The 22,343-nt window shown below is 37.8% G+C and overlaps 1 protein-coding gene across 1 annotated transcript; it reads left to right on the top strand.

Moving 5' to 3' along the window:
• The first annotated feature begins 8,993 nt into the window (after positions 1-8,993).
• On the top strand, positions 8,994-16,064 carry rcn1 (reticulocalbin 1, EF-hand calcium binding domain). Its single transcript, XM_038306756.1, has 6 exons — positions 8,994-9,623; positions 10,272-10,465; positions 10,964-11,142; positions 13,958-14,018; positions 14,555-14,754; positions 14,830-16,064. Exons 1-6 carry the CDS (start codon positions 9,397-9,399, stop codon positions 14,935-14,937), a joined length of 969 nt encoding a protein of 322 aa, XP_038162684.1. The 5' UTR covers positions 8,994-9,396; the 3' UTR covers positions 14,938-16,064.
• The last annotated feature ends 6,279 nt before the right edge of the window (positions 16,065-22,343 follow it).

Below are 22,343 nucleotides of genomic sequence, written 5' to 3'. Positions count from 1 at the left end.
ATCATATCCCCATTTGTAGAAGAAATATATATTCAGGTAGAATATCCATTACAAATTGGAGCATTCTTGGACATGTGCCTGTGTGGAAATAATGCACCAAAGGCTTTGTCGTTCACAAACAGCATGCTTCACCTTGAGCTTCTCCTTAACAATTTTACACATTCCCCTTTTCTATACGTTACATTTATATGATGAATATGATTGTGTCTCTTGATTCTTTCTCTGTGTTATCAAAGGAAGATCTTAACAACATTGTTATAACACACCTTAGTGGTTAACTGAAAAAGCTAATAAACTCAGTTGCACAGATCAAAAGCATCTGTTTGATGTCACTAATGATATGTCACTGGGGGCTGCCATGTGCTATTGTCCTGATCGCCTATAGATGCATGTCTGTATATAATGTGATGAATGAGAACACCGAACCTCTTCTCTTCTCCTGAAACCAGACCATTACTGTCAATCAACTGGATGGCTGTGGTAGGCCGGTGGCTGCCAGCTCACAAACAACAAGCGCCTGTCCCCACAGTCTCATGATGACGGTCCCCAGACAGCCTCCCATAACAGCTCCAGCTAATCTTCTTTTCATGGTCTTCATTACGACCTGTCAGGACATAAATTGAGGGTAAATTGCCATGTTTATTAACACAAACCCAAAGCAGCATCTTTTAACTCCCCCCCCCCCTCCCTTCTCCTTGTGCGAATGTTAACATGTCATAGTGACCAAGAGGATCAATTACAAAGGAGTGTGAAATCATACCGCATTCAGATACACACACAGGGAGCCCTGACATTCACAGCTCCACCTTAATGTGCCTCTTCAAACATTATGCCCTCTGTTGATGACCACCTCAGAAAACCCATTCAGACAGGCACTTGCTTGCCACATATTTTCAGCTCCACTGGTGATGGTAAAGGAAAAGGGAGCCATGCTTCACAGATCACCGCAAAAGCCCAGCCTGGGGACTGAGACTTGCTGCGGCCTTTGCCATATAACACAGTAATTACTAGATCAAATCTGTTCAAACTGAAACAACGTTGTTCTGTGATCCCTCCTATACTAATCAGCGTGCTGAGGTATGGCTGGGCGACTATAAATTGCTGACTTAATTAAAACCAGGACCTCTCTGTCATCTAATTACAGAGAGAAAAGGTTATTGCTTCGATGCAATTTTCCAAATATGATTCCTTGGTGGTTATTAAAAGCTTGGCCGTCGTTTATTGTTTCAGATTTTTCAATATGGAAATGGCCCCGGTGACAGACGTAATGACTCGGGGAAAACGCTTCATCTCGATAGTGTCCTGGCACGGCCATTTGTCTGAGATAAGTGGAGCGGACAGGGAACGGGGAAATGTCATGGCAGGCATCCCATGATTGCCTCCACTTTACAGTTGTCATTAAACAGAGCAAAGGTTTCTTTTCTCTTGTGTGGCAGCAATGAGAAGTTTATTAATCTCTCCAGAATAGAGCGCATGGGGGGTTATTAGAAACACCGAATTTCACAAGAAAAGGGGGGAAATTGTGTGGGGAAATGTAGTGATGTGAGGCTTTACTCTTTGCTGTTGTACAGTTAAATCTGATTCCTCAAATTCCAGTTTAAAATCTGTTTTAAAAGCAAGAACATTTTCAGAAGAACCATAGTGATGAGGACAGCTGAGGGAAATGAGAATAGTAGCAAAGAAAAGGGATTAAAGAAAGTAAAAGGAGTAAACCCATTTTTAGAGGATTCAAATCAAAGATTAGAAAGTAATGGAAGAAGAATCAAAAAAGTTACACAGCTAAAGCTTAATTAAAAAACTAAACTCTAAAAATAAGTAAGGAATTCTTAATATGTAACCAACTTAATGTAATAATACTCTTAAAATAAGGTAATTAGATATAAAGTGCTTAAAATAACACAATGCAATTGTTTTTCTTTTACTTTAAATGTAAATTTTCTTATTCTATTGACAAAGTGTCTCTCTTACCTGCTTAATTGAAGAAAAAATGCATTAATTTCAAGAAAAATTGACTTACTTATATTTCGTTTTTTGCCTTGTAGAATAGGAGGCTTTGTTTGAGGCAGAGTAAAATTGTTGAAGGAAAGAGCCTAGTCTCTGGGTTTATTGTTTGTGTCTTTCTAGTCTGTTTATTGATCTATTTGCATTAAAACCAACTCAAACTGGGATAAACATCTCTTGGGAGGCAAAACAAGGGATCATGATGATTACCGTAACCGTTTTATTTCCTCCTCAATAAATCAGCTCTGTGATTATCTAAGATTCAATATTTTTACTATCACAATTCTGAATGTAAAACCAGATTAATTTAGGAGTGGTTATAAAACATGGTATATTGAAAGCCCAACACAACATGCCATGGTCAGGGTTTTTATTAGTTGAAATGCTAGGTTGAAATATGTTGAAGTGCAGTATGTATAATCTTTTTTCATAATTGGCATACTCTTAGACTTAATTTGACTAGAGTTGTTCAAATGATCAGTTTTTATTGGTTGACCTGGTTTGGTAGATGATAAGTTAGGTAGAAGTACATCTGGTAGAAGTGTGATGAAAAATGGGTCCCCAGAACCATTTAGTCATTTTTGAGCCCACTATCATGTTATCCAAAATGAAATTATTTAGAAGATTCCAGAAACAAAAAAAGGGGAAATTTGCAATCAAAAAAGAGTGATAGATAACATCCTTCATAGAAACGTTTATAGAAAAGTTTTAATTTAACCAGCAAAAGCCCATATGCACTAATGTTGGGTTTATTTTTTAATGTTAGTAAAAGCTACACATTAGTTGTTGATTGTTTAAGGAAAATACCCCAATGCTTATACTAATTTACCCTTAGCAAGAAATCTGCACACAAGCCTTGAACCACATATGCACAAAAAAGTATAACATGAACATCATAATTATAAAACCTCAAATAAGCATAATGTTGGCTACTTAAAAATACCTTGCAATCCATAAATTGCTCACGCTTCAACAGACTAGAAAGCCTTTGCTGCATAAAGACAGAATTTTTTGTAGAACACATAAATATGAACGTGACAGTTCTCATGGGGCAGCAAGAGGGCACAAAAAAAAGAAGAGCCTATCCTGGACACTAATGCCCCATGTCTCCCACCATAGGGTTCTCTTAATTACATTAACCAAATGCGCTCTGCAGTGTATGCAATCTCATGGTTAACTGAACACAGGCGTAGCTGCAACCCCCCACCCCCGTCCCATGGTGAAATATTCATGTTGAAAGCCTCAGCCTCTCTTCCCACCGACTCTCCTCTACTAACACGTTCATGCCCTTAGTAGCTTAACCATGCCATCATTGTTTTTGGAGCCACTTCCCCAAAATCTGACATTATTGTTTAATCTTAGAGAAAAAGAAGTGTTTAAATCTAAATTTCTGATGGGATTGGAAGACGAGCTGAATTTAAAGTTTAATAACAGTTTAATAGATTGTAAATAAATATAGTGTGCATTTATGGTATAGTTTATATATATATGTTTGGAGCTGCATATGTTTCTAATAGATATTTGTATTTCATACTGTTATCCCAAAACACTGATTCAAATTGACCAGGCGGGACTAATTTAAATACATGAACTATTCATTAATTGAATAAAGAGGCTAGTTAGCCCAAGGCCTCTTTATAGTCATAAACTAGGGTGTACTACTTATGCAAAACAGCAAAGTGCCATGTGCTGGCTTATTATGCTAATAGTGAATGGCAAAACACATGTTTCTCCTGCCCAGAAAAGAGGATTAGGCATGGCAGCGTCAGCAAGTTGTTCCAAGTGTATAGAGTGTGTTCTTCCATATTGCAGCATCTTGAGATTCAGCTGCTTAATGTGACTCTTCTTGTCTTTATCACAAAGCTTCGATGTGATCACAGCCCCCCTCCACAACTAATTCTTATTCTTAAACACAAAAATGGATCATGTTTTTTCTCTTCCACTGCCTGTTATTTAAAAAAGTATTAGGTTTCATTTCCATTTTGTGTTATTCTACTTGTTTTTTGTTTTATATTTTTGGAGTTCTTATGTATTTCTTGTTTACCCTCTGTTGCCCTCTTGTGTCAGTCTCCTTCCCCTAGCTCCCTTCTAGATGCTTCCATTCACATCTGTTCCTTGTCAGCTCATTAGCCTAGTCATTGTTCTGTCTCCCATTTATACTCTCCCTGTGCAGTTCCTCGGTGTTGGTTCCTCGTTGTTTCTTGATCCTCATGTGGGTTTTTTATGGAAGCAAATCGTTATCATATTTCAAATGAAAAAGCATTTTCAGAAATGCCTTTTCATTTTAAGAATGTTGCTGCATTGTTTAACTCATAAATGAAATTAGTAATCAATAATCCTGTTTGCATTTTCATTTTCTTCTTTAACACTGCTCATCCTTTTATTTAATTAAAATCAAAAAGAAAAAGACATTTGAGATTTATTTTTCAAAATGTACCCCAGCAAATACATACCAAAATTCAATTTGAAATGTAAAATTTGAAAATGAAAAAGCATTTCCAGAAGTGCTTTTTCATTTTCAGAATGTTGCTGCATTACTTGACTCATAAATGAAATTAGTAATCAATCATCCTATTTGTATTTGCATTTTCTTCTTTAAGACTGCACATTTTATGTCATAATCAAGGAGAAAAAACCCAACGGACATTGCTTTTTTGTTTTCGTGGTCTGCCTGCAAAGTACTGTCCATAATTTGAAAACGAAAAAGCATTCTCAGCGGAGGGGGGCAGCAGAGTGACGTCAGCAGCCGCTCTTCCTCATATATATATATATATATATATATATATATATATATATATATATATATATATATATATATATATATATATATATATATATATATATATATCATCCATCCATCCAGGCTTCTACCGCTTGTCTTTCAGGGCCATAAGTGGGTGTCGCAAGGGGTGCTGGTGCCTTTCTCCAGCAGTCTACGGGCAAGAAGGGGGATACACCTTGGACAGGTTGCCAGTCCATCGTAGATGCAAGATCATATTTCTTCTATTATAGTTAAAGGTATAGTGGAGAATTTTCGTGATTTTTTTGAAAAGACCTGCCCTCTCCCCTTTCAAAAAAAAAAAAGCACATGCACAACCCTGTACCCACTCCCGAGAGGGAATGTCTATTAAGCGCGTATGAGAGCATGCAAGACCCCTTTTCCCCTCGTAAACACTCTGTTTAAAAGTTGCTGTTTGCATCACTCATACAAGCTTACATTGAAAAAGAAGATTAGCAATTTTTTCACTATGTCAGACTCAGCACCAGTGAGTGAAAATAGGGAGGAGCACATAGGACAGCCTTATGTAAACATATCACCATAATGATTGACAATTAGGAGGAAAATCTTTTTTGATGATCCACCTGGGAAAAGAACATCCTCCACTATATATTTAACCATCAGCCGCTTTATTCTAAGTCCACAATAGAATAAAAAATTCCCCTTCATCGATAATTTAGCAATGTCATATCATAGATACCTGATTGTTCAATATGTTCGTAACAGGACCTCACCCCCAAAAAAGCACAGGTTTACAGGTGGTTCTTAGAATTTCAAAAAAATTAATATTTAGCAAAGTAGCCTCCTTTCCTGTGAAACTAACCCCCTGTTTTAGTCTGCAGGCATTCTGTCCTCTTGTAAGACTACACTTAAAACTTTTATTTTTAGTTAGATTGGCTGAGGTAATCCTGAGCTTTCTCTGTAGTTATGTACTATAAGTTTAGGCTGCTGGGCGACATAAAGATCACTTTTCCACAGTCTGCTACATTCTACCTCTGTTCTCCAATTTTTATTTATTTGTTACAAGATCTATTAAATTCATGCGTTTAAAAAATGCATTCATTTAAAAACATTATATCATTGACAAAGTTGAATTCAATTACATAGTAATAAAAGACAGTAAAACTTAAAGGCATGCTCGTTGCTAGCACAGTGGCGATCTTTGTGCAGTTATGCTACGTTCACGCAGCAAAATCGCGTCTGCTGCTGCATTTTCGCTGCTTGTACCAGTTAGTTCTGACGCGCGGCTGAAGCAGCTTTGCTGCTCTGGCTGCGCGGTGCAAAAGTGTGTCTGACGCGCGTTGGGCGGAGCTTCACTATCCTTTCTCTGCCTTGCAGCTATATTTGCTGTCATCAGTGGGAATAAAGTAGTTTTAATATGTGTTTAAGTGAGAAAATACACCTGAAAACGTAATCAGTGCCGTCAGTTCATTCAGATTATTATCCTGCCTTCAATATGTTTTCTGTCGGAGCCGCTCAGACCCCCACATACCAGCGGTGCGCCGACAGTAGGAAACCCTTCATCAACAGCCTCTGGCCGGGTTGCCTCCTCGCGGTTCACCGCGGCAGCTGGTAGGTGTTTTTCATCTAAATAATCCAAACTGCATATTCTGCCGGCAGATTTCTGCATTTTAAGTTAATTTAGGCGTCAATAAACTGTTTAAGAGGAGTGATCATCAGCCCTGTGTCTCTCTCCCTGCGTCAGATGCTTAAACGCGCTGCTTCAGCTGCTCAGACGTGCTGCGCCTGCTGCTCAAAACGCGCCGCGGGACCTTTTGCTGAGCCTTGACGCGCCTCAACCATTGACTTTGCATGTAAACTTGCTGCTTCTGTCGCGCCAGCTACGTCCAGTGTGAACGCAGCATTGGTCATTCGCTGCTAAGCTCAAAACAACCGCGCCTGGCTTCACGGAGAAACCAGGAGAACAGCTGTGCATATTTACGACAGTGCACTTTTACTTTCGCCCTCTGGGGGGAGCCTCGCTGGAAAATCAACACCGGTTGCATAGTGTACCTTTAAAATAGTTATACTTTAAAATAAATTGTTTTGTGATTTAATGAAGATTGTAGTTTATTTTATTGCAATATATTTTACTGCAATGCAATTTTGTTCAGCCGTCAATATGATTAGTCAGAAGGGGCTTGAAAAATGTCTTTTGAATCACAAGGAGGCACACCAAGAAAGTCTGGGAACCACTGTTGTAGATGATGCTGTTTGATCTGTTTTTCAATGTTTAGTCCTGTCTCTACTAGACAGAGCTTTTACTGCAACAAACTGTAGTTTCTCTCATCCATTCTCTTGGCCTCGAAACTGGCTCAGAGCTCATCAGCTTAATTGTGCTTCTTTCTAAGGTCATGCCACCTATAGAGCTAGTCTACTATTGCCTTCTCTAACAGAGGAAGTATCTATGGATCAATGCTTCTGTGATCTTTTAGTATAGGAATTAGGAAAGATTGCTGTTGTTTAGGATTACAGGAAGGAGAGGGGGGTATCATGAAATAAGTTTCACTTCTTCATACCCTCTCTTATACATAATCATTAAATTGTACATGTATTTATCTATATATAATTAAAATTATATAATATTTTTATGTTTTGCATTTGTAATTTTACCGGATTGAATTAAAGCTGTTCATTCATTACTAATTCATTCATTCAACCATTCATTCAATCATGTACACTACTGGGAATCAAAGAAACTGTTGAAGAAACAAGGTCAGGTGTTCACTTAAAGAAGAAAAAGTTTTGACCCACACTGCAGAGTTCTGGAGTAGTTTGAGGTTATGGAGGGGCTTGAGGTATTAGCAAGACCAGCTGTTTGTCATCTGTGTAACAACTACACTTCATATTATTTTTGCATAATATGTAGCCATGAGGGAAGATAATAATGAACAAGGGGGACTAATATGGAACACTGGGGAACACCTTCAGAAACAGGAAACAATCTTTAAGAGTGGGATTTACACTGAATAAAGGTTTTGGGGTAGAGATTTATCAGGCAATTGGATAATGAGTTTTAGCAATGCTTGACTGTTCACTGAGGTGTGATTGGAGCTTGGAGGCTGCAGCTTATTCAATGAAAAAAAAAAGGAAGAGATTGATATTGGATGACGATGATCAAAGGTATTTGGATCTGCAACAGGCTTTTTGAGAACTGGAATAACAACACTGTTTTTAGAGATGAAAGAGCCATTCAAGAGTTAAAGGAAGAGTGGATGATAGTGGTTATGAAAGGAACGAATGGGGAAGTTTTAACTAGAAAAGGGTCAAGCTGGCTGGCAGGTAGCTGATTTAGATTTTTGGATAACATTTTATTTATTAGTTGTGGGAAGAAAATTGACACTTAAATATAGCTGACAGGAAGAAAGTGGGTTGAACAGGACAACTGGCATCAGCTGGTAAGCTAGCTTAGAATAGAACTGGAGTGGGTTAAAGCCATTTAATAGAAACCTATTAAATATATGCTAAAAAAATAAATAATAAATAAGAGCAGGTGATCAAAAGATTCTAAGGGTTTGCTTTTAATTAAAGATTGACTTCTTTTGGACAACCCAAATATTTTTTCTTTTGCTTTTATGGAAGAGTCACAAGATGAAAGCGAAGTAGAAGTCCAATTTGCATGTCTTAAGAACACACAGCAAACATGGAAAACAACGTTCTGTTTTGGTGAGATGAGTCCAAAGTTGACTGCTATTTACTTATGTGTAAAAAAATGAGTGAGAAATAGCAAGAAACTGAGACCTTACATTGCTTTTTTGCCCACTTGACAATACAGGATATGGAGGTGGCAGCACCATAATGTTTTTCAGCAGGGATAAAAGGACCATAGTCATGTTACAGAGAAAACTGGATCAAATTTAATTCATGCAAGTCCTTTACTCAAATAATCAAACATTGAACTATTTTTCAAATGAGAAATTATATAGAGAATATATAGTATTTGTGCAACTTTCTTTAAAATAAAATGACGTTTTTGGTTGTAATGTAACCGAAAAATGAAAAAGTTAGACTTATACTTTGCATAAGACTTTCTTTTCCAAGTTTCAAACTTGGAAAACAGAGTTAAGTGGGTTGCTGTTGTTGTTTCGCAACATATTCCTGTATTTATCACATGTATGTTTATATAAAATAAAAAGTGACGCCGTACTAATGAACAGTCAATTCTTTTTCTACTCTTTTTATTTAGTCAGCTTGCAACGTGGCGCCTGAAATCCTCTAATATTACGAAAATCCCGTCTAGGAATCGGAAGGAAGATCTGATTGGACCAAGAGGAGAAAACTGTGAAACGCGGCCTGTGATTGGCTGTACGTAAAGCGGCACAGGAACTCCCGGGTTGGTTGCATCCTTAGCTCTGGAAGAGGACGGCACTGCTATCAAACTGTACTAGTGAGGAGCTGGAGGTGTTTTTAGGGGGGGACTAGGAGCTATTGCTGTTTTTTTATTTTTTAACAGACTTTTCTTCCAACGTATGAAAAAGAAAGCTCGTTTTTTTATAGGTGTAGCTAGCAAAACAAGCAACAACTTCTGCTGACGCTTTGCCAACTGACTATACAGGCCTGTTAGTGTGTGTTTAGGGGGGGCTACTGATTAAAGCCAGCATCATTACCAGAAACTGATGGCTTGTGCTAGTTTTAGATTGCTGATCGCTGTGATCTTGAGCGCCTTCGTCGTAAATGCGAAACCCACGCTGAGGAAAGAGAGGGTTCTCCGTGATCCAGAGCAGAGCAGGCAAGCCCACGAAGACAATAAGAGCTATCAGTATGACCATGAGGCCTTTCTGGGTAAGGACGAGGCCAAGACGTTTGACCAGCTCACCCCAGAGGAGAGCAGAGACAGACTGAGGTAAAAAAGATGCTCTGATTTATTTATTTCTGCTATTGTAAATATAAACCATATGTTGGGGTGTGTGTTAAGCTATAACATGTTCCTGTATGTTTTACTACATGCTAACAGGAGAGCATAGAGTCTTCTGCATCTAAATTATTGTTAAAGATCAGCCCTGCTGTTGCACTAAATGTTTTTTTCACCCTCAAAGCTGTGCAGCCACTATGTTGAAGGTGTGCTTTCAAGTTGGCATTATGTGCCACATATGTGTGAGCTGTGGAGCTGAGAGTGGGAGGACCCTCCCCAGTTGGAGCATCTCAACGTGGCAGCACATATGTCTAAGAATACACCACATCCCACAGTGCATTTTCATTACTAAAATTAGATTTGCTCTGCTCCACCCACTGGAGTAATCTCTGAAGGTGTGTCCCTGTAACTAAAATACTTAGATGTGAACCAATTAGGCTTTTTTTTTCTTCCCCACAGCTGCTGCAGATTTCTAACCCATTAGATTCTGTTACTGCACATTTAAAAGCCAATGCTTCTGTTAAGCTACCACTGCATGTTTTTATAGATTATCAAGGACGCATGAGTCAAATAGCCCTATAAGGTTCTATTTGAAATAAGAATTAACATGTGGTATCATTATCATCCATGTCCTCGTAGCAAAATCGTGGATCGTATCGATGGAGACGCGGATGGATACATCACAACGGATGAATTGAAGGCCTGGATAAAGCGTGTCCAGAAGCGTTACGTGTACGAGAACGTAGCAAAGGTGTGGGCTGATTACGACCTGAACAAAGACGACAAGATCCAGTGGGATGAGTACAAGCAGGCCACATATGGATACTACCTGGGTATGGCTTCTTTGCTAGGAGATAAGCTCTGATTTATCTAAAGATGTACCAATCAGGCTTTTCTCACCCAATATGAGTGACAATATAAAAAAAATGATCCATGTTATATTTAAAAAGCCCATAAATAACTGAAGGGATCCCTTTAAAACATCAAGTAGTTTCTTCCTAACACCTATCTTATTTTTTTAGAACTGAAAAAAAGATGAATTTAGGTATTTGATTCATTTGTTTACACACCGATGTCTTAATTTTGATTTAATTCATTAGAAGAAAAATTCAAGAATATTAGCTTTGTTATTAAGGGATGTTTACAATTATAGGCATTTTAACAAGTGAAGATACAGATAAAAGCTGATTTTTTTCCAACTTCTGATTTTCATTTTTTTTATTTTTATAACAGAAATAAGCTGCTTGTTAAATCTCTATTTCTTTATAACGCCATCTTTAAAAAGTTGCATCACTGCTGGATAATAACCTAATTTTAACCCCTGTTCTCAGCCAATCCACAGGAGTTTGAGGACGCCACAGACCAGTTCAGCTTTAAGAAGATGCTTCCTAGGGATGAGAGGAGGTTTAAAACAGCAGATCTGAACGGTGACCTGGCAGCAGACAGGGAAGAGTTCACATCCTTCCTCCATCCAGAGGAGTTCGAACGCATGAAAGATATTGTGATTCTAGTAAGTCCTTCCCTTCTGTGAACCATCATTAAATAGGATTAATTTGAGACACTCCACCATAGGTTTTCTTATTAGGATGAAACTAAATGACCCTAAAGAAGTTTAATCCCCTAAAAAGTCAATGATATCACTCATTTCCATTGGAAATTTTAGATAATTTGTCCACTTTTTGGATGACATCCTAATCAAACTTCAACCGGTTCCGTAAATCATTGTGACTGTTGAATTTTTTGGAACAGGCCTAGTGGGAACGAACACAGTCCCATTAAAGCCTCCATCTTTAAATATAAATCTGGGTTTGCTGAACGTTGGCGGCGGCAAACGTTAGCGGCGATGCATTACCCTGCCATGTTCATAAAACTTGTACCACCCATTTGACAGAGTTAATAATTCAACTCTTAACAAAGGAACGGCTCAGACGGCGGCGTTTTTAACTGATCCGGGCTGTAATGAACACAGTTGTCACAGATTCGACTCCCTATAACTGATACACAGATGTACGTGGCCGACTCCCCCATCCCCCCCTCAAACCTCAACAACTTATTCCCATCTTTTACACGGCTCTGCAAAAATGAGTCTTTGATAGCGCCTGTTGTTCCGGAGAGAAACATAAGAAGGAGGCACTTTGTGGCTGAGGGAGAACATGGCTGTAGGGTAGCGGGACAGAAAACTAATGGAGTTTGTTGTGCAGGTTCAGGCAGGAACATAAAGTCTTCTCACTGAGTGCCAACTATACACCCACTCACTCCTTCACATAACAGAGCTCTCTGTTAGAATCTCTGGCTTCATAATTCTACCTGCTGTGATCTCATTAGTTCTGATCTCAGGGGACAGATATTGAACATCTACCAAACAACAAACTCTAGTCTTCCTTGCTAGCGATCCAAATCTAGAGGAAAGCCAATCAGGCAAAGATGATCCAGATACTTTCGAGTGAAGACAAAGCCAATCGCAGCCCATCATCACGGTGGATCCTGATCAGAATAAATTCAGATGCATATAAAATGGGAAGTACTGTGATATAAACAGGTGGAGGTGCTGCAGCTCCCAATTTCAGTTAAAACTAAAACTGATTTTGTGAATATTAAAAAATCTCTTTTTGTTTGGTGGAAATGATTCCTAGATGATTTCTGAGATGATTTTGTTTTCAATGAGTCTGGTTCTGCTGGAGGTTTCCTCCTGTTAAAAGGGAGTTTTTCCTCTCCACTGTCGCTACTTGTCTGGTTTTCCTTGGATAGAAAACTTTGAATCCAGTTGACTGTATGATCTGGTTGAACTGTAAAGTGCTTTGAGATGACGTGTTGGAAATTGGCGCTATAGAAATAAACTGAATAGAATTGAATTTTCACAGCATCAAACAATCATTCTGCTGATTTTCTTCCTGTAGTGGGTAGTTCATTTGCCTCTTAGGAAAATGTAATTTCTCTCTTAATATATGTTGCACATAGAGAAAAATAAGACTGACTTTTTGTTTGAAACATCAAATTGTTTGCCGGCACTTAAATTCGGGCTGCATATTCATGACAACAAGGCTGTGATTTAGGTTTACTAGAGACAGATTATTAATGCAGAAATGTTTCTTTATGTGCATTAAATCGTCTTTTATAACCTTTGGAAAGGTGCTGCAGTTATTCATGCCGTTATTTAAGCCGGGTTTAAAACTGTGATTTCGGAAAGTCTGCTCTAGATTTTAGATGCAGTGTCCATGAAGAAGTGTTCCCCCCAGAAATTTAAATATAGAATCTAAGCATTAGTTATACCTGCTTAGTGCTAAATATTTTCAGAAAAGACAAGAAAACCATCTAACTATACTTTTAAATAGCCTTTCTCTGGTCTGTTGAACTGACTGATTGCCTCTCAAAAATATGTTGTTTATAAAAACGTCAAAAGTGTTTTAGATCATTTTGCATAATTGGTTGGATTACTAACGTGATCAGTTTTTATCATTTATCTCCTTTTATAGCTGATAGTCAAGTTTTGGTTCCCTGTACATTTAAAGAAGTCCCTCTATTTCTGCTGTATAAATGTGACATTTAACTTTTTTTTAATGAATACAAAGAAAAAAGCTGGAATGTGACAAATCTGTGTTGACTAGTTCTTCTTTCTAGTTTCTTACTGTAATCTCCAATCTTCATCCAAATGATTACATTCTTTTCGATTTCTATTCAACAAATCTTCAAGCTTATCAGACAGTTTTGGATGTTAAATATTGATCTTCTAATGCAACATCCTGATCTTTTTTTTGATAACCAAAATAATAATGTGTGTTACACAGATTGAATCCTCTTAGAAGGGTTTATTGCACACAGATATGTTAAATATGCTCACCTCACCTGTGATGAGGCGGGCTTTTAAAGATGGCAGCCTGATTAAGGTGATGGTGGAAAAAATAGGTCTTTTAGCTGCTATTAATGTAAGGTAGCAAGGATCCGTCTGCAGTCAACAGGATTTCTGGGTTTGCTCAATTTCACTGTTTGTATTTATCAGATATAATCTGACAGGGATAAACCTGCAACATCTTTATTAAATCTGAGAAAACATGAATTAGTTTTGAATGTTTAATTTTCACTAACTGTTTTCTGAGAAATGTTATTTGGCTTTAAAGGAAATAAATGAAGTGGCTTAAGTTCGCATTAGAAGCGATGTAATCGCAGTGTCAGTCCGCCATCTCTGCTAAAAGTCGACCCTCGCACGTTTATTCACTTTTACAGCCAGGGGCAACATGTTTCTCTTTTAGCTCCTCGCAGTGGAAGTCCCATTACACTTGACCCTCGTGTTTCCTGTTAATGACGCTGTTAACTCGTTCTGAATGCAGGAAACGCTGGAGGACATTGACAGGAACGGTGACGGACATGTGGATGAAGACGAGTACATTGGTGAGTTTTAGGGAATTAAATCCTGTCAAATAGGTCGACTGAAACAAAACAAAAGTTTTGAGAAATCACTAAGTGGCAGACTCTGTGAACAGAGAGGAAATAAGAGGAACTTGGAGGCAAAGGGTAGAAGTCCCAGTTGTTGGGTTGAGAAGATATTTTATTTCCAGAATCATTAGGAAGCTAATAGTAATACTTTTCTTTAGCATACAGTCAAAGATGCTCATTTCTTTCCAATACAGTTAAAAACTGTATAAGGATATATTAAACCCAATGTTTTTCCCAAAAAATGTAAAGAAAATCTGCAGATGTTTGCTTAAGAGCAGAATACAAATGTTAAGCAAATGTTTTAAGGTTTTCTTTTGGTTTGTTATTTGATTTTACAAAAGATTTTTAAAAGGATTTTGTGCTTTTATTTATTGATTTATTTATCAGATTAATATATTTAGCATTATTGGTTGTTATTCAAGAAAATGACTTAAAGGAATGACTTAAAAATACCCTCTCCTAAATTACAGTGGAATTTTTTTCATTTGAAGCTGACATGTTTGCTCACGAGGATGGGGGTCCTGAGCCAGACTGGGTCAGGACTGAGAGGGAACAGTTCTCTGACTTCCGAGACCTGAACAAAGATGGAAAGATGGACCAGGATGAAATCAGGCATTGGATCCTGCCACAGGACTATGACCACGCCCAGGCCGAGGCCAGGCATCTGGTGTACGAGTCCGACCAGGACAGGGTATGCTGCCTTAGATACTGTCATATCTGTTCATATGAATCATAAAGACTCATCTTGCCTCTTCTGTCTCATCAGGATCAGAAACTGACCAAACAGGAGATTCTGGAAAACTGGAACATGTTTGTCGGAAGTCAGGCCACCAACTATGGTGAGGACCTCACCAGGAACCATGATGAGCTTTGATATTTCAATGGGGTGGGCTTCACACGCATGCCTCTCCAACAGACACTTTAGATTCCACATAAGATGGACAGAAGACGGTCCTGCTAAGGTTTCCTGGACCTTTTCCCTCCTCTTTTAGATAGTTTTGTTCCTGACATTCAGGAGCAAATCCAAGGGGGTCCAGCTCTGTTTTTTTTTTTTTTTTTTTAATCAGTGCCTTCCATTCATGGAGCAGCAGGTTTTGCTGCCTCAGAGATTTGTATAAATGATTTTAGATTAAACCAATCATTGGTTATATGAACAATTTGTGATAGCATCGATAATGTGAAACTTTGTCTTAGAGGATTTATTGTGATTCCTGTTATTAGATGTTTATCAGATAACCATGATGATGAAAGTTAACGAGCCGTAGGATATTTCTTTTTACTGAACTTGGTTCTGTGTTTGCAGTCTAATTACAGTTTTACTAACTTGTAACGGGTTTCTTTTCAGTTGAAGCAATTTATTTTTTCAATAGATGTTACATGGCATGAATTTTGCACGGATTTTGGTTTTAATGTAGCTTGTGAACATCTTTTTTTTTTTTTTCTTCCTCTTATTTTTATTGTATTTATTAGTATTTTTAAAGACGTGTTACTTATCATTCAGCTGTTTTAGGTTTTAGTTGAAAGCATTATTTTTTTACTTAAAAGCAGGAAATACATCTGGGGGAAAACAGTAATAGTTTTTAGTGTAGTGTGGACATCCTACATAGTGGCTTTTGCCAATTTTTGTTTTTCCTTTCATGGAGTTTTTGAATTTGATATTATAAAAGAAAATCAAAAGAAAACAGTTATTCAGACATATTTATAGAGATCAAAATATTGCTAAAATCCTTTTTGTGAGAAACTGCGAACACTAAGGTGTATATATATATACCGTAATTCCGACCAGTTGCATAAAAAGTAAATGTCTATTAATAAATGCCTTTTTTGTTTTGTTTTTTGTTTAAATCCCTGTCCTTTATTACATTGTAATGACTCTATTACTTTTTTTAGGGTCTGAGGTGTAAAAGAAAATGGTTACTGAACTGTTTACAAAAGGTTGTGAATTCTAATGCCATTAAAACAAAAAAAATCAACATATGAGATTAAACATATAAAATACAAGAGGTTGTATCACGTTTTTTTTTTCTTTCACTGTTATTTCGCAACAATATGTTAGATTACCATATAATCTGGCCAGTGAGAGTCCAGATTTTTGTTTATTATTATTTTTAGGAGGAAAAAAAATGCTTTCCAACTTTTAACAGGGATATAATTAAATTGAAAGAAATATACTGATCTCTGAAATAAATACATTAGTTTTTCAGTGATCAGAGTATCGTAGTACACGGGAGGATTTGTATTCCTTCACCACACCACAGCCAATGAGGCATAATGGGGCTATTCAAGCACACATTTAGGCTTTTAGTTTCCTGCACTCCATCCCTACACTTGAATCGTAACATTTTCTTACTTTTCCAGACAACTAATCAAAGCCTCTCAAACATTAAATCCTCCGTTTTGTCTTCTGATTCATTGGACATAAGAAACAAGCATATGCTGTTGACACTTCTTGAGACTAATTGCGGTCCACATGCACTGCAGATCCGGAGTTAAGATGACTTGCTGTTGCTGCTGGCTGTTGCAGTAAAACTCTCGGATGTAACTGAGAAAGCGACGCTGCCACCCAGCCTGTCCCCTCTGCTTCCTCATGTGGAACACACAGATATGTGTGCCAGTTAGAAAAACAAGTCAAGCGGGACCAATGCGATAAAGCTCATTAGGAACAAGGGATGGAGCGATGGATGCCTGTGTTGGCTTCGTTATTGTGTTATATCGTAGGACATTACTTTAATCTCAGAGCAAAAGCAAAACTCCTTTTATGTTAGGATGTTTTTACTGTTTACTTGAAATAATTAGATGGCATTGTAGGAAGGGGATATTTAAGTTTGCTTTATCTAATTTTATATGGGTTTTTTTCAGGTCTTAAAATTAACAAGGTGTTCCTTGTTTGAAATAGACTGATACATCGGCTGATATTCTGCTTTTCTTCCATATATCGTTATCGCTCCCATGTGTTCGCTGATTTATTAGTGCATTTTATTTTTCATTAGTGCATATATAGCAGCCATGCTTCAGATCATGTAGCACTGTGGTTCCCCTGCATTTTCTATGGAGTTAAATTAAGGGCCACAAAGTTTGATCCCATTTAAACTGAAAAGATAGAAAAAAAAGTTTGATACTGATTTTTTTTTTTTTTTTTTTTTACTGCAATGGAGAGAAAAATTTAATTTGAACAATATTTTTAGAACTGAAAAAAAGAATTTAATGGAAAACATAAATAAACTAAAGTTCTTGTTTCAATCACATGCAAATGTATTTATCATGCTTTAATTGCATTTCTAGTTCCTGCTATTCCTGAATGTAATGGCAGGGAATATAAGCCTAAAGTCATACTTTGACATCCAATGTTATCTAACCCCTGCCACCACAAAGAGGGAACAGCAGTTTAAAACTTAAGAAAAAATCTGAAACTGAAAAAAGAAATCTTGAACGTGATGAGAAGTGTCAAACACTTATTTTCAGTTTAAAATCATTCTTTGCATATTTCATGTCCTTTTCAGTTTTAAACATATATTTCTCTTTAAAAGTTGTTTTTGAAAAAACTTTATGGAGCCCATTTAGCTTTAGCTTTTTTGTTAATAGACGTTATTTTGCTTACATTGTGTAACATTTTTTCTCATTACGTCATCTCTATTGCTATCACATATAGGAAGAAAGAAAAAGCTATATCTGCTCGAAGAATCTGCCTTAAAATAAGGGCTGCAAGTATAACTGATCAGCTGGACTGATATCAAAATATTCGCCATCAGCCTTAAAAAATCAGTATCGGAACCCATGGGCTCTCTGCAATGGCCCCTTTGGACCCCGGCACTGTGGCCTTTAGGGGGGAGCCCATCAGCGACTTGGTCCCTTTGGGACTTGGCCCCTTAGGGTTTGGACCCCGGGTGCTCTCGTCTGCCCTGCTCTGGCAGGTATGGCCGTCTCTATATCTGCCCTCCCAATGATCTGAGGTGCCTCTGTCTATCTGGGTTTTGCGTTGCCTCTTTTTCTGTCCTGGGCCCTGTAGGACGAGTCTGGGGCCGCCCACACCTCCTATTAAGCATATTTTCCTTTATGAAGAAGCTTTTATAAATCCTTTAGAAGCATGCTCATGCATTTATACCATGGCGGTTTGGTTCCAGATGTTGACAGATACACACTAATATTTAATATTAAGCTGCAGCTGTAGATATATACTGTACCCTCCTGAATAATATTTATCATCATCGGTTCTGACTCTAACACACATGGACATTTAAAGGATACTCGCTACTATAGTTGTCTGTTGTCTTCTTTTTGCTGTTATGTTCTTTTTTTTTTTTTTTTGTCCCTCTCGTCTCATACAGGTGTGGAAGCAGACTTCTAGGAGTTACTGTAAATCTTCTGTGTTGTCTATTTTTGCTGTTTTGTTTTATTTTCTCTTTTCATGTACTCTTTCCTGTCTCTATCTCTCTCTTTCTCTCCCCTTAGTTCTTATCCCCTCTTTCTCTCTCACCTCCCTTTTTATGTCCTTCGTATACGCCAAATAATTTTCATAAAGTTTAATGTACAAATATCAAGTGAAACCCTGTGGTAACAGTCATACTTGTCTGCTTATGAAGCCAAGTCTGTTGGGCTATCAGCTAGCCATGGGAGATCAGTTCCCAGAGCTATATTGGCTAAACGGCACAAAAAAAACAAAAACAAAAAATAACTAACTGTGGTTCTCTATTCCTATTTTTTCTCCATTATGGGAAGTATTGGCTGCTCCGATGATTTGCATGTTGGATCATTCTAGCTTAATGCGTCCTCACTTACTTCAGACGGCATACGAGGTTTGTCATGTGTCACATTTCAGAACCAATGTGTGACTGAAGGTGGATGAGTATCAGTGGGGTGCAGAGATGTAAACGAAACCAAACGTGTCTTTGCTTCAAGATGTGGCAGGAGGGGGCCACACAGGCTAGTTGCCTCTTGGCCATGTTAAACAGTCTGCCCCTCCTGTTTACTCCAGAGTACTAATCATTCACACTGGGTTGGGTTGGGGGGGTGGGTGGAGTGTGTGTGTATTAATGCCTTCAGACGTGTCTCATATGAGTGTCTGCATAGATCAGCCCCTCTCCTCTGATAATAATGAGCCCTCTGGGTGAAGATCGAGCTAAAGACGCTCAGAAAAGAGGGTCATAAAGTGCACCATTCAGCAACCCAAAAGATTCATTTCACTTAGGCTTCCCTACTAAACTGCTTCTTCTCATTCTCCACCTCCATTTGCTTATCACCAATTAACAGCAGCAAACTCTGAACTGCCACACCCGTTAAACAGTCTGCATAACAGAATACACAATCCATTCAGCGAGCTGTCACTTCCCTTTGCCTCTTACAATCAAGATGCCTTCTTCTTTATATCTCTGCTCCCTCATGTTTGTCTTATTTACTCTTGTGTTTTGTATCCCAGGCTGTTATTTGCAATGATCTTTGGAACATATAAAGCCAACCCTGCCCTAATGCTTTCATAACAAGCTTTCTGCCCGTTATATAATAGCATGCAGCACAGCAGTACATTCTTGGGTTATCATTGTGGTGTTTTGCCGATGATATCATGTCTTGACATGACAGCTGAAGGTAGAGGCAATTGGGTTTGCTTCTTTTTGGAGGATAAATTGCAGATTTTCTGCTGTAGTTGAAGACCCCAATCACTCTGTAAGACTCCTCTCCTCTCATATAACACTTAGTTTATTGATTCGTTTGGTTTGTTTATAGCAGTTGCACGTACAGATCAGGGTACAGAAATGAAGCAAAATTATAATGTTTATGCAGTACCTAAACAGGAGAAAATATCTTATCAAATTAGCATTTATCCTTTAGGACAGAAATGATTTATTTTTTTTCAAGCTAATAACATGATAACCAGATATTTACAAACATTGTCAATTTATGTTGCCAAAGTTATTTCTATTTCCAGGGCTGCACATTGGTCGGTAGAACCGTTGCCTGTTAGAAGGTCCTGGGTTTGACCCAATGCTTGTGCCAGATCTCTCCAGCTTCCTCCTAAAGCTAAAAAACATGACTGATGGGTTAATTGGTTACTTTAAACTGCTTCAAAGTGTGAGTGTATGTGTGCATGGTGTCTTGTCCTGTGATGAGGTGCTGTTCTGTCCTCTTTCCCAGTGACTGCTGGAGATAACATCCCAGCCCCATATCAGCCTTCAAAGACAAGCTAGCATGTGCAATGAATGAGCCAGAATATTTTTTGTGATTTTTTTTTTTTATTCGTAAGTGCATACATTTGTAAGCAATACATATAAGCTGTGTAGCTTTAGACAAAGGTGTGTGGGAAATGTATCCTATTCCAGCTAGAATCAGTGAACTCAGCTTAATAAGACCACAGGACATGTTCTGTCATTTACCAAGTGCTTCTTAATGTAGTAGTCTATGCTGACTTGAAACATTTTTTTATTAAATGTCAGACAGAAACAATTTGTGTCTTTTTTAACACTTATAGTACAATATTTTTGTTAAACAGATCAAATCTGCCTCATAGTCAGTGAAAGAACTGAGATCAGTCATGCAGAAGTGTAAAGAGTATCAGTTTATCAGTTTTCACTAAATAAGCCACAACAATTATTTAGTGATTGTTTTCATATTGGAAAAAAAAAGATTCAGGATAGAAAATTGATTTTAAATTACTACAGCTTAACCTAAAATGTTGTTTTTTTAATCTTTATATTATCTGGCCTAAAGCTTTCTTCTGTCTACTTATTTTTATTGTCCAAACTAAACTTCCCTGCTTTTGGACAATATTTTCTATTCTATTCTAAATAGCTTTCTTTCTGCTTCTGAGATCCTGATAGATATTTTCCCTGACTGGATTTGCAGGTTTTGCAGAATATGTAGTCTTATTATACAGAGATTCAATTTAAGATTATCTGTTTGACTTCTTTTTCCTTCAAAATAATCCTATCATCCAGAAAAATCTTGTCTTTTAGACATCAGTTTAGTTTCTACAGTATCTAAAACATAGTTTTTCTTTTACACGTTCTTCTTAGCACATTGAGTCTTCAGTTTTCCATTGAAATGTTGTGCTTAGATAAATGTGACTTTAATGGATTGATCATATAGGTGATTTATTGAAAGGAGGTATGAATTATTTAAAATTCAGTAGGCATATATAAACAATAATTTGATTGTTTTATTCAATATATACATATAGATATGTGTCAGAAATCCAGCCTGCCCTACAGAAATAAAAAGGCATATTGTGTAAAGAGCAGCCCCTGATGCGCAGACCTCCTCCTGCGTTTATGCAAGCTGTGCGGTTGTATGCTCATGTCACCAATGTAGGCTAATTCAGCGCCTTGCATGTTTCTACTCCTGCACAATGAAGCTTGAAGGAGGGCATCAATCTTTTATGCTATATCTGGGAAAGTGGCCTCCCCTGTTCTCTTCCCCAGCAAAGGGCTTTACTCCTCCTAGTGGCGAGTATACAACACAGGATAGAAATCTGTTACCTTTGAAGAACTGCACTTTGTGCTCATCTATCATCATGATTTTTATGCGCCATCAACACGGTGGAGATAAGAAATTGTCCATTAATGGCTACACAATTAGAGAGAAGGCTTTAAAGAGAGGTAGGTTTCAATTTAGGAACTATAAACCTAGTGAGTTGGGAACTAATTGTAACTGCCTCTTGAGAAATGGAGAGCCCTTATACATGAGGTCAGAGAGACTCAAAATCTGTTTCAAGCAGCTTTTACACGACTGCTTCAGTCATCCACTTCTGACAGGCTGATGCATATTACATTTCATTTACTCGCAGAGAAGCTTTTCTAGTTTTAATTAAAGGACAGGGCTCATTCCCAACAGTTTGGAGTCTTTAGCACAAAAGGTGGAGGCAGAGCTGTCCCAGAGAGACCTTATATCTTTGAACAAACTGACTGTCTCGCTCCATTTGTCATTATTCGTCTCGCCTTCTTTCTCCCTGTGTTCCAGCGTCTGAATACCTTTGGGATTGAGGAAAAGGAGACGAGGCAGTTCCCATCTGCTCTCTAGGGAGCTTGATTTAGTGTGTGATCTTTTATCTTACACGATAGAGACAAATCTAATCTGTTACAATCAAATATCTTCCTTTGGTAAAGAGGAGGCAAAGTGAAGTGTGGGGGGAGGAGATGAAAGCAGCTATGTTTGACGAGGGAGCTGAGGTTTTTTTTTTTTCTTCTTTATTTGCTGGCCCACATAATTATTTTTGCTTAGAGTATACATATGCTCAAGTGTTTGTTTTCCTTTGCCTGCATACCCTCGTGGGATCTTTCCGGCTGTTGCCTT

Source organism: Cyprinodon tularosa, unplaced genomic scaffold, assembly GCF_016077235.1.
Source record: "Cyprinodon tularosa strain WSP-4 unplaced genomic scaffold, ASM1607723v1 ctg59, whole genome shotgun sequence".
In the NCBI taxonomy this organism is placed as follows: domain Eukaryota; kingdom Metazoa; phylum Chordata; class Actinopteri; order Cyprinodontiformes; family Cyprinodontidae; genus Cyprinodon; species Cyprinodon tularosa.
The sequence above is the reverse complement of the archived record's forward strand: the minus strand, read 5'-3'. Positions and strand labels throughout refer to the sequence as shown.

What these genes read in the sequence shown, in the direction of transcription:
- rcn1 (XM_038306756.1), top strand. Translation starts at nt 9,397, where the DNA reads ATGGCTTGTGCTAGTTTTAGATTGCTGATCGCTGTGATCTTGAGCGCC. An exon ending in GAGAGCAGAGACAGACTGAG is followed by an intron (nt 9,624 to 10,271) that starts GTAAAAAAGATG and finishes ATGTCCTCGTAG; the next exon opens with CAAAATCGTGGATCGTATCG. An exon ending in ACGAGTCCGACCAGGACAGG is followed by an intron (nt 14,755 to 14,829) that starts GTATGCTGCCTT and finishes CTGTCTCATCAG; the next exon opens with GATCAGAAACTGACCAAACA.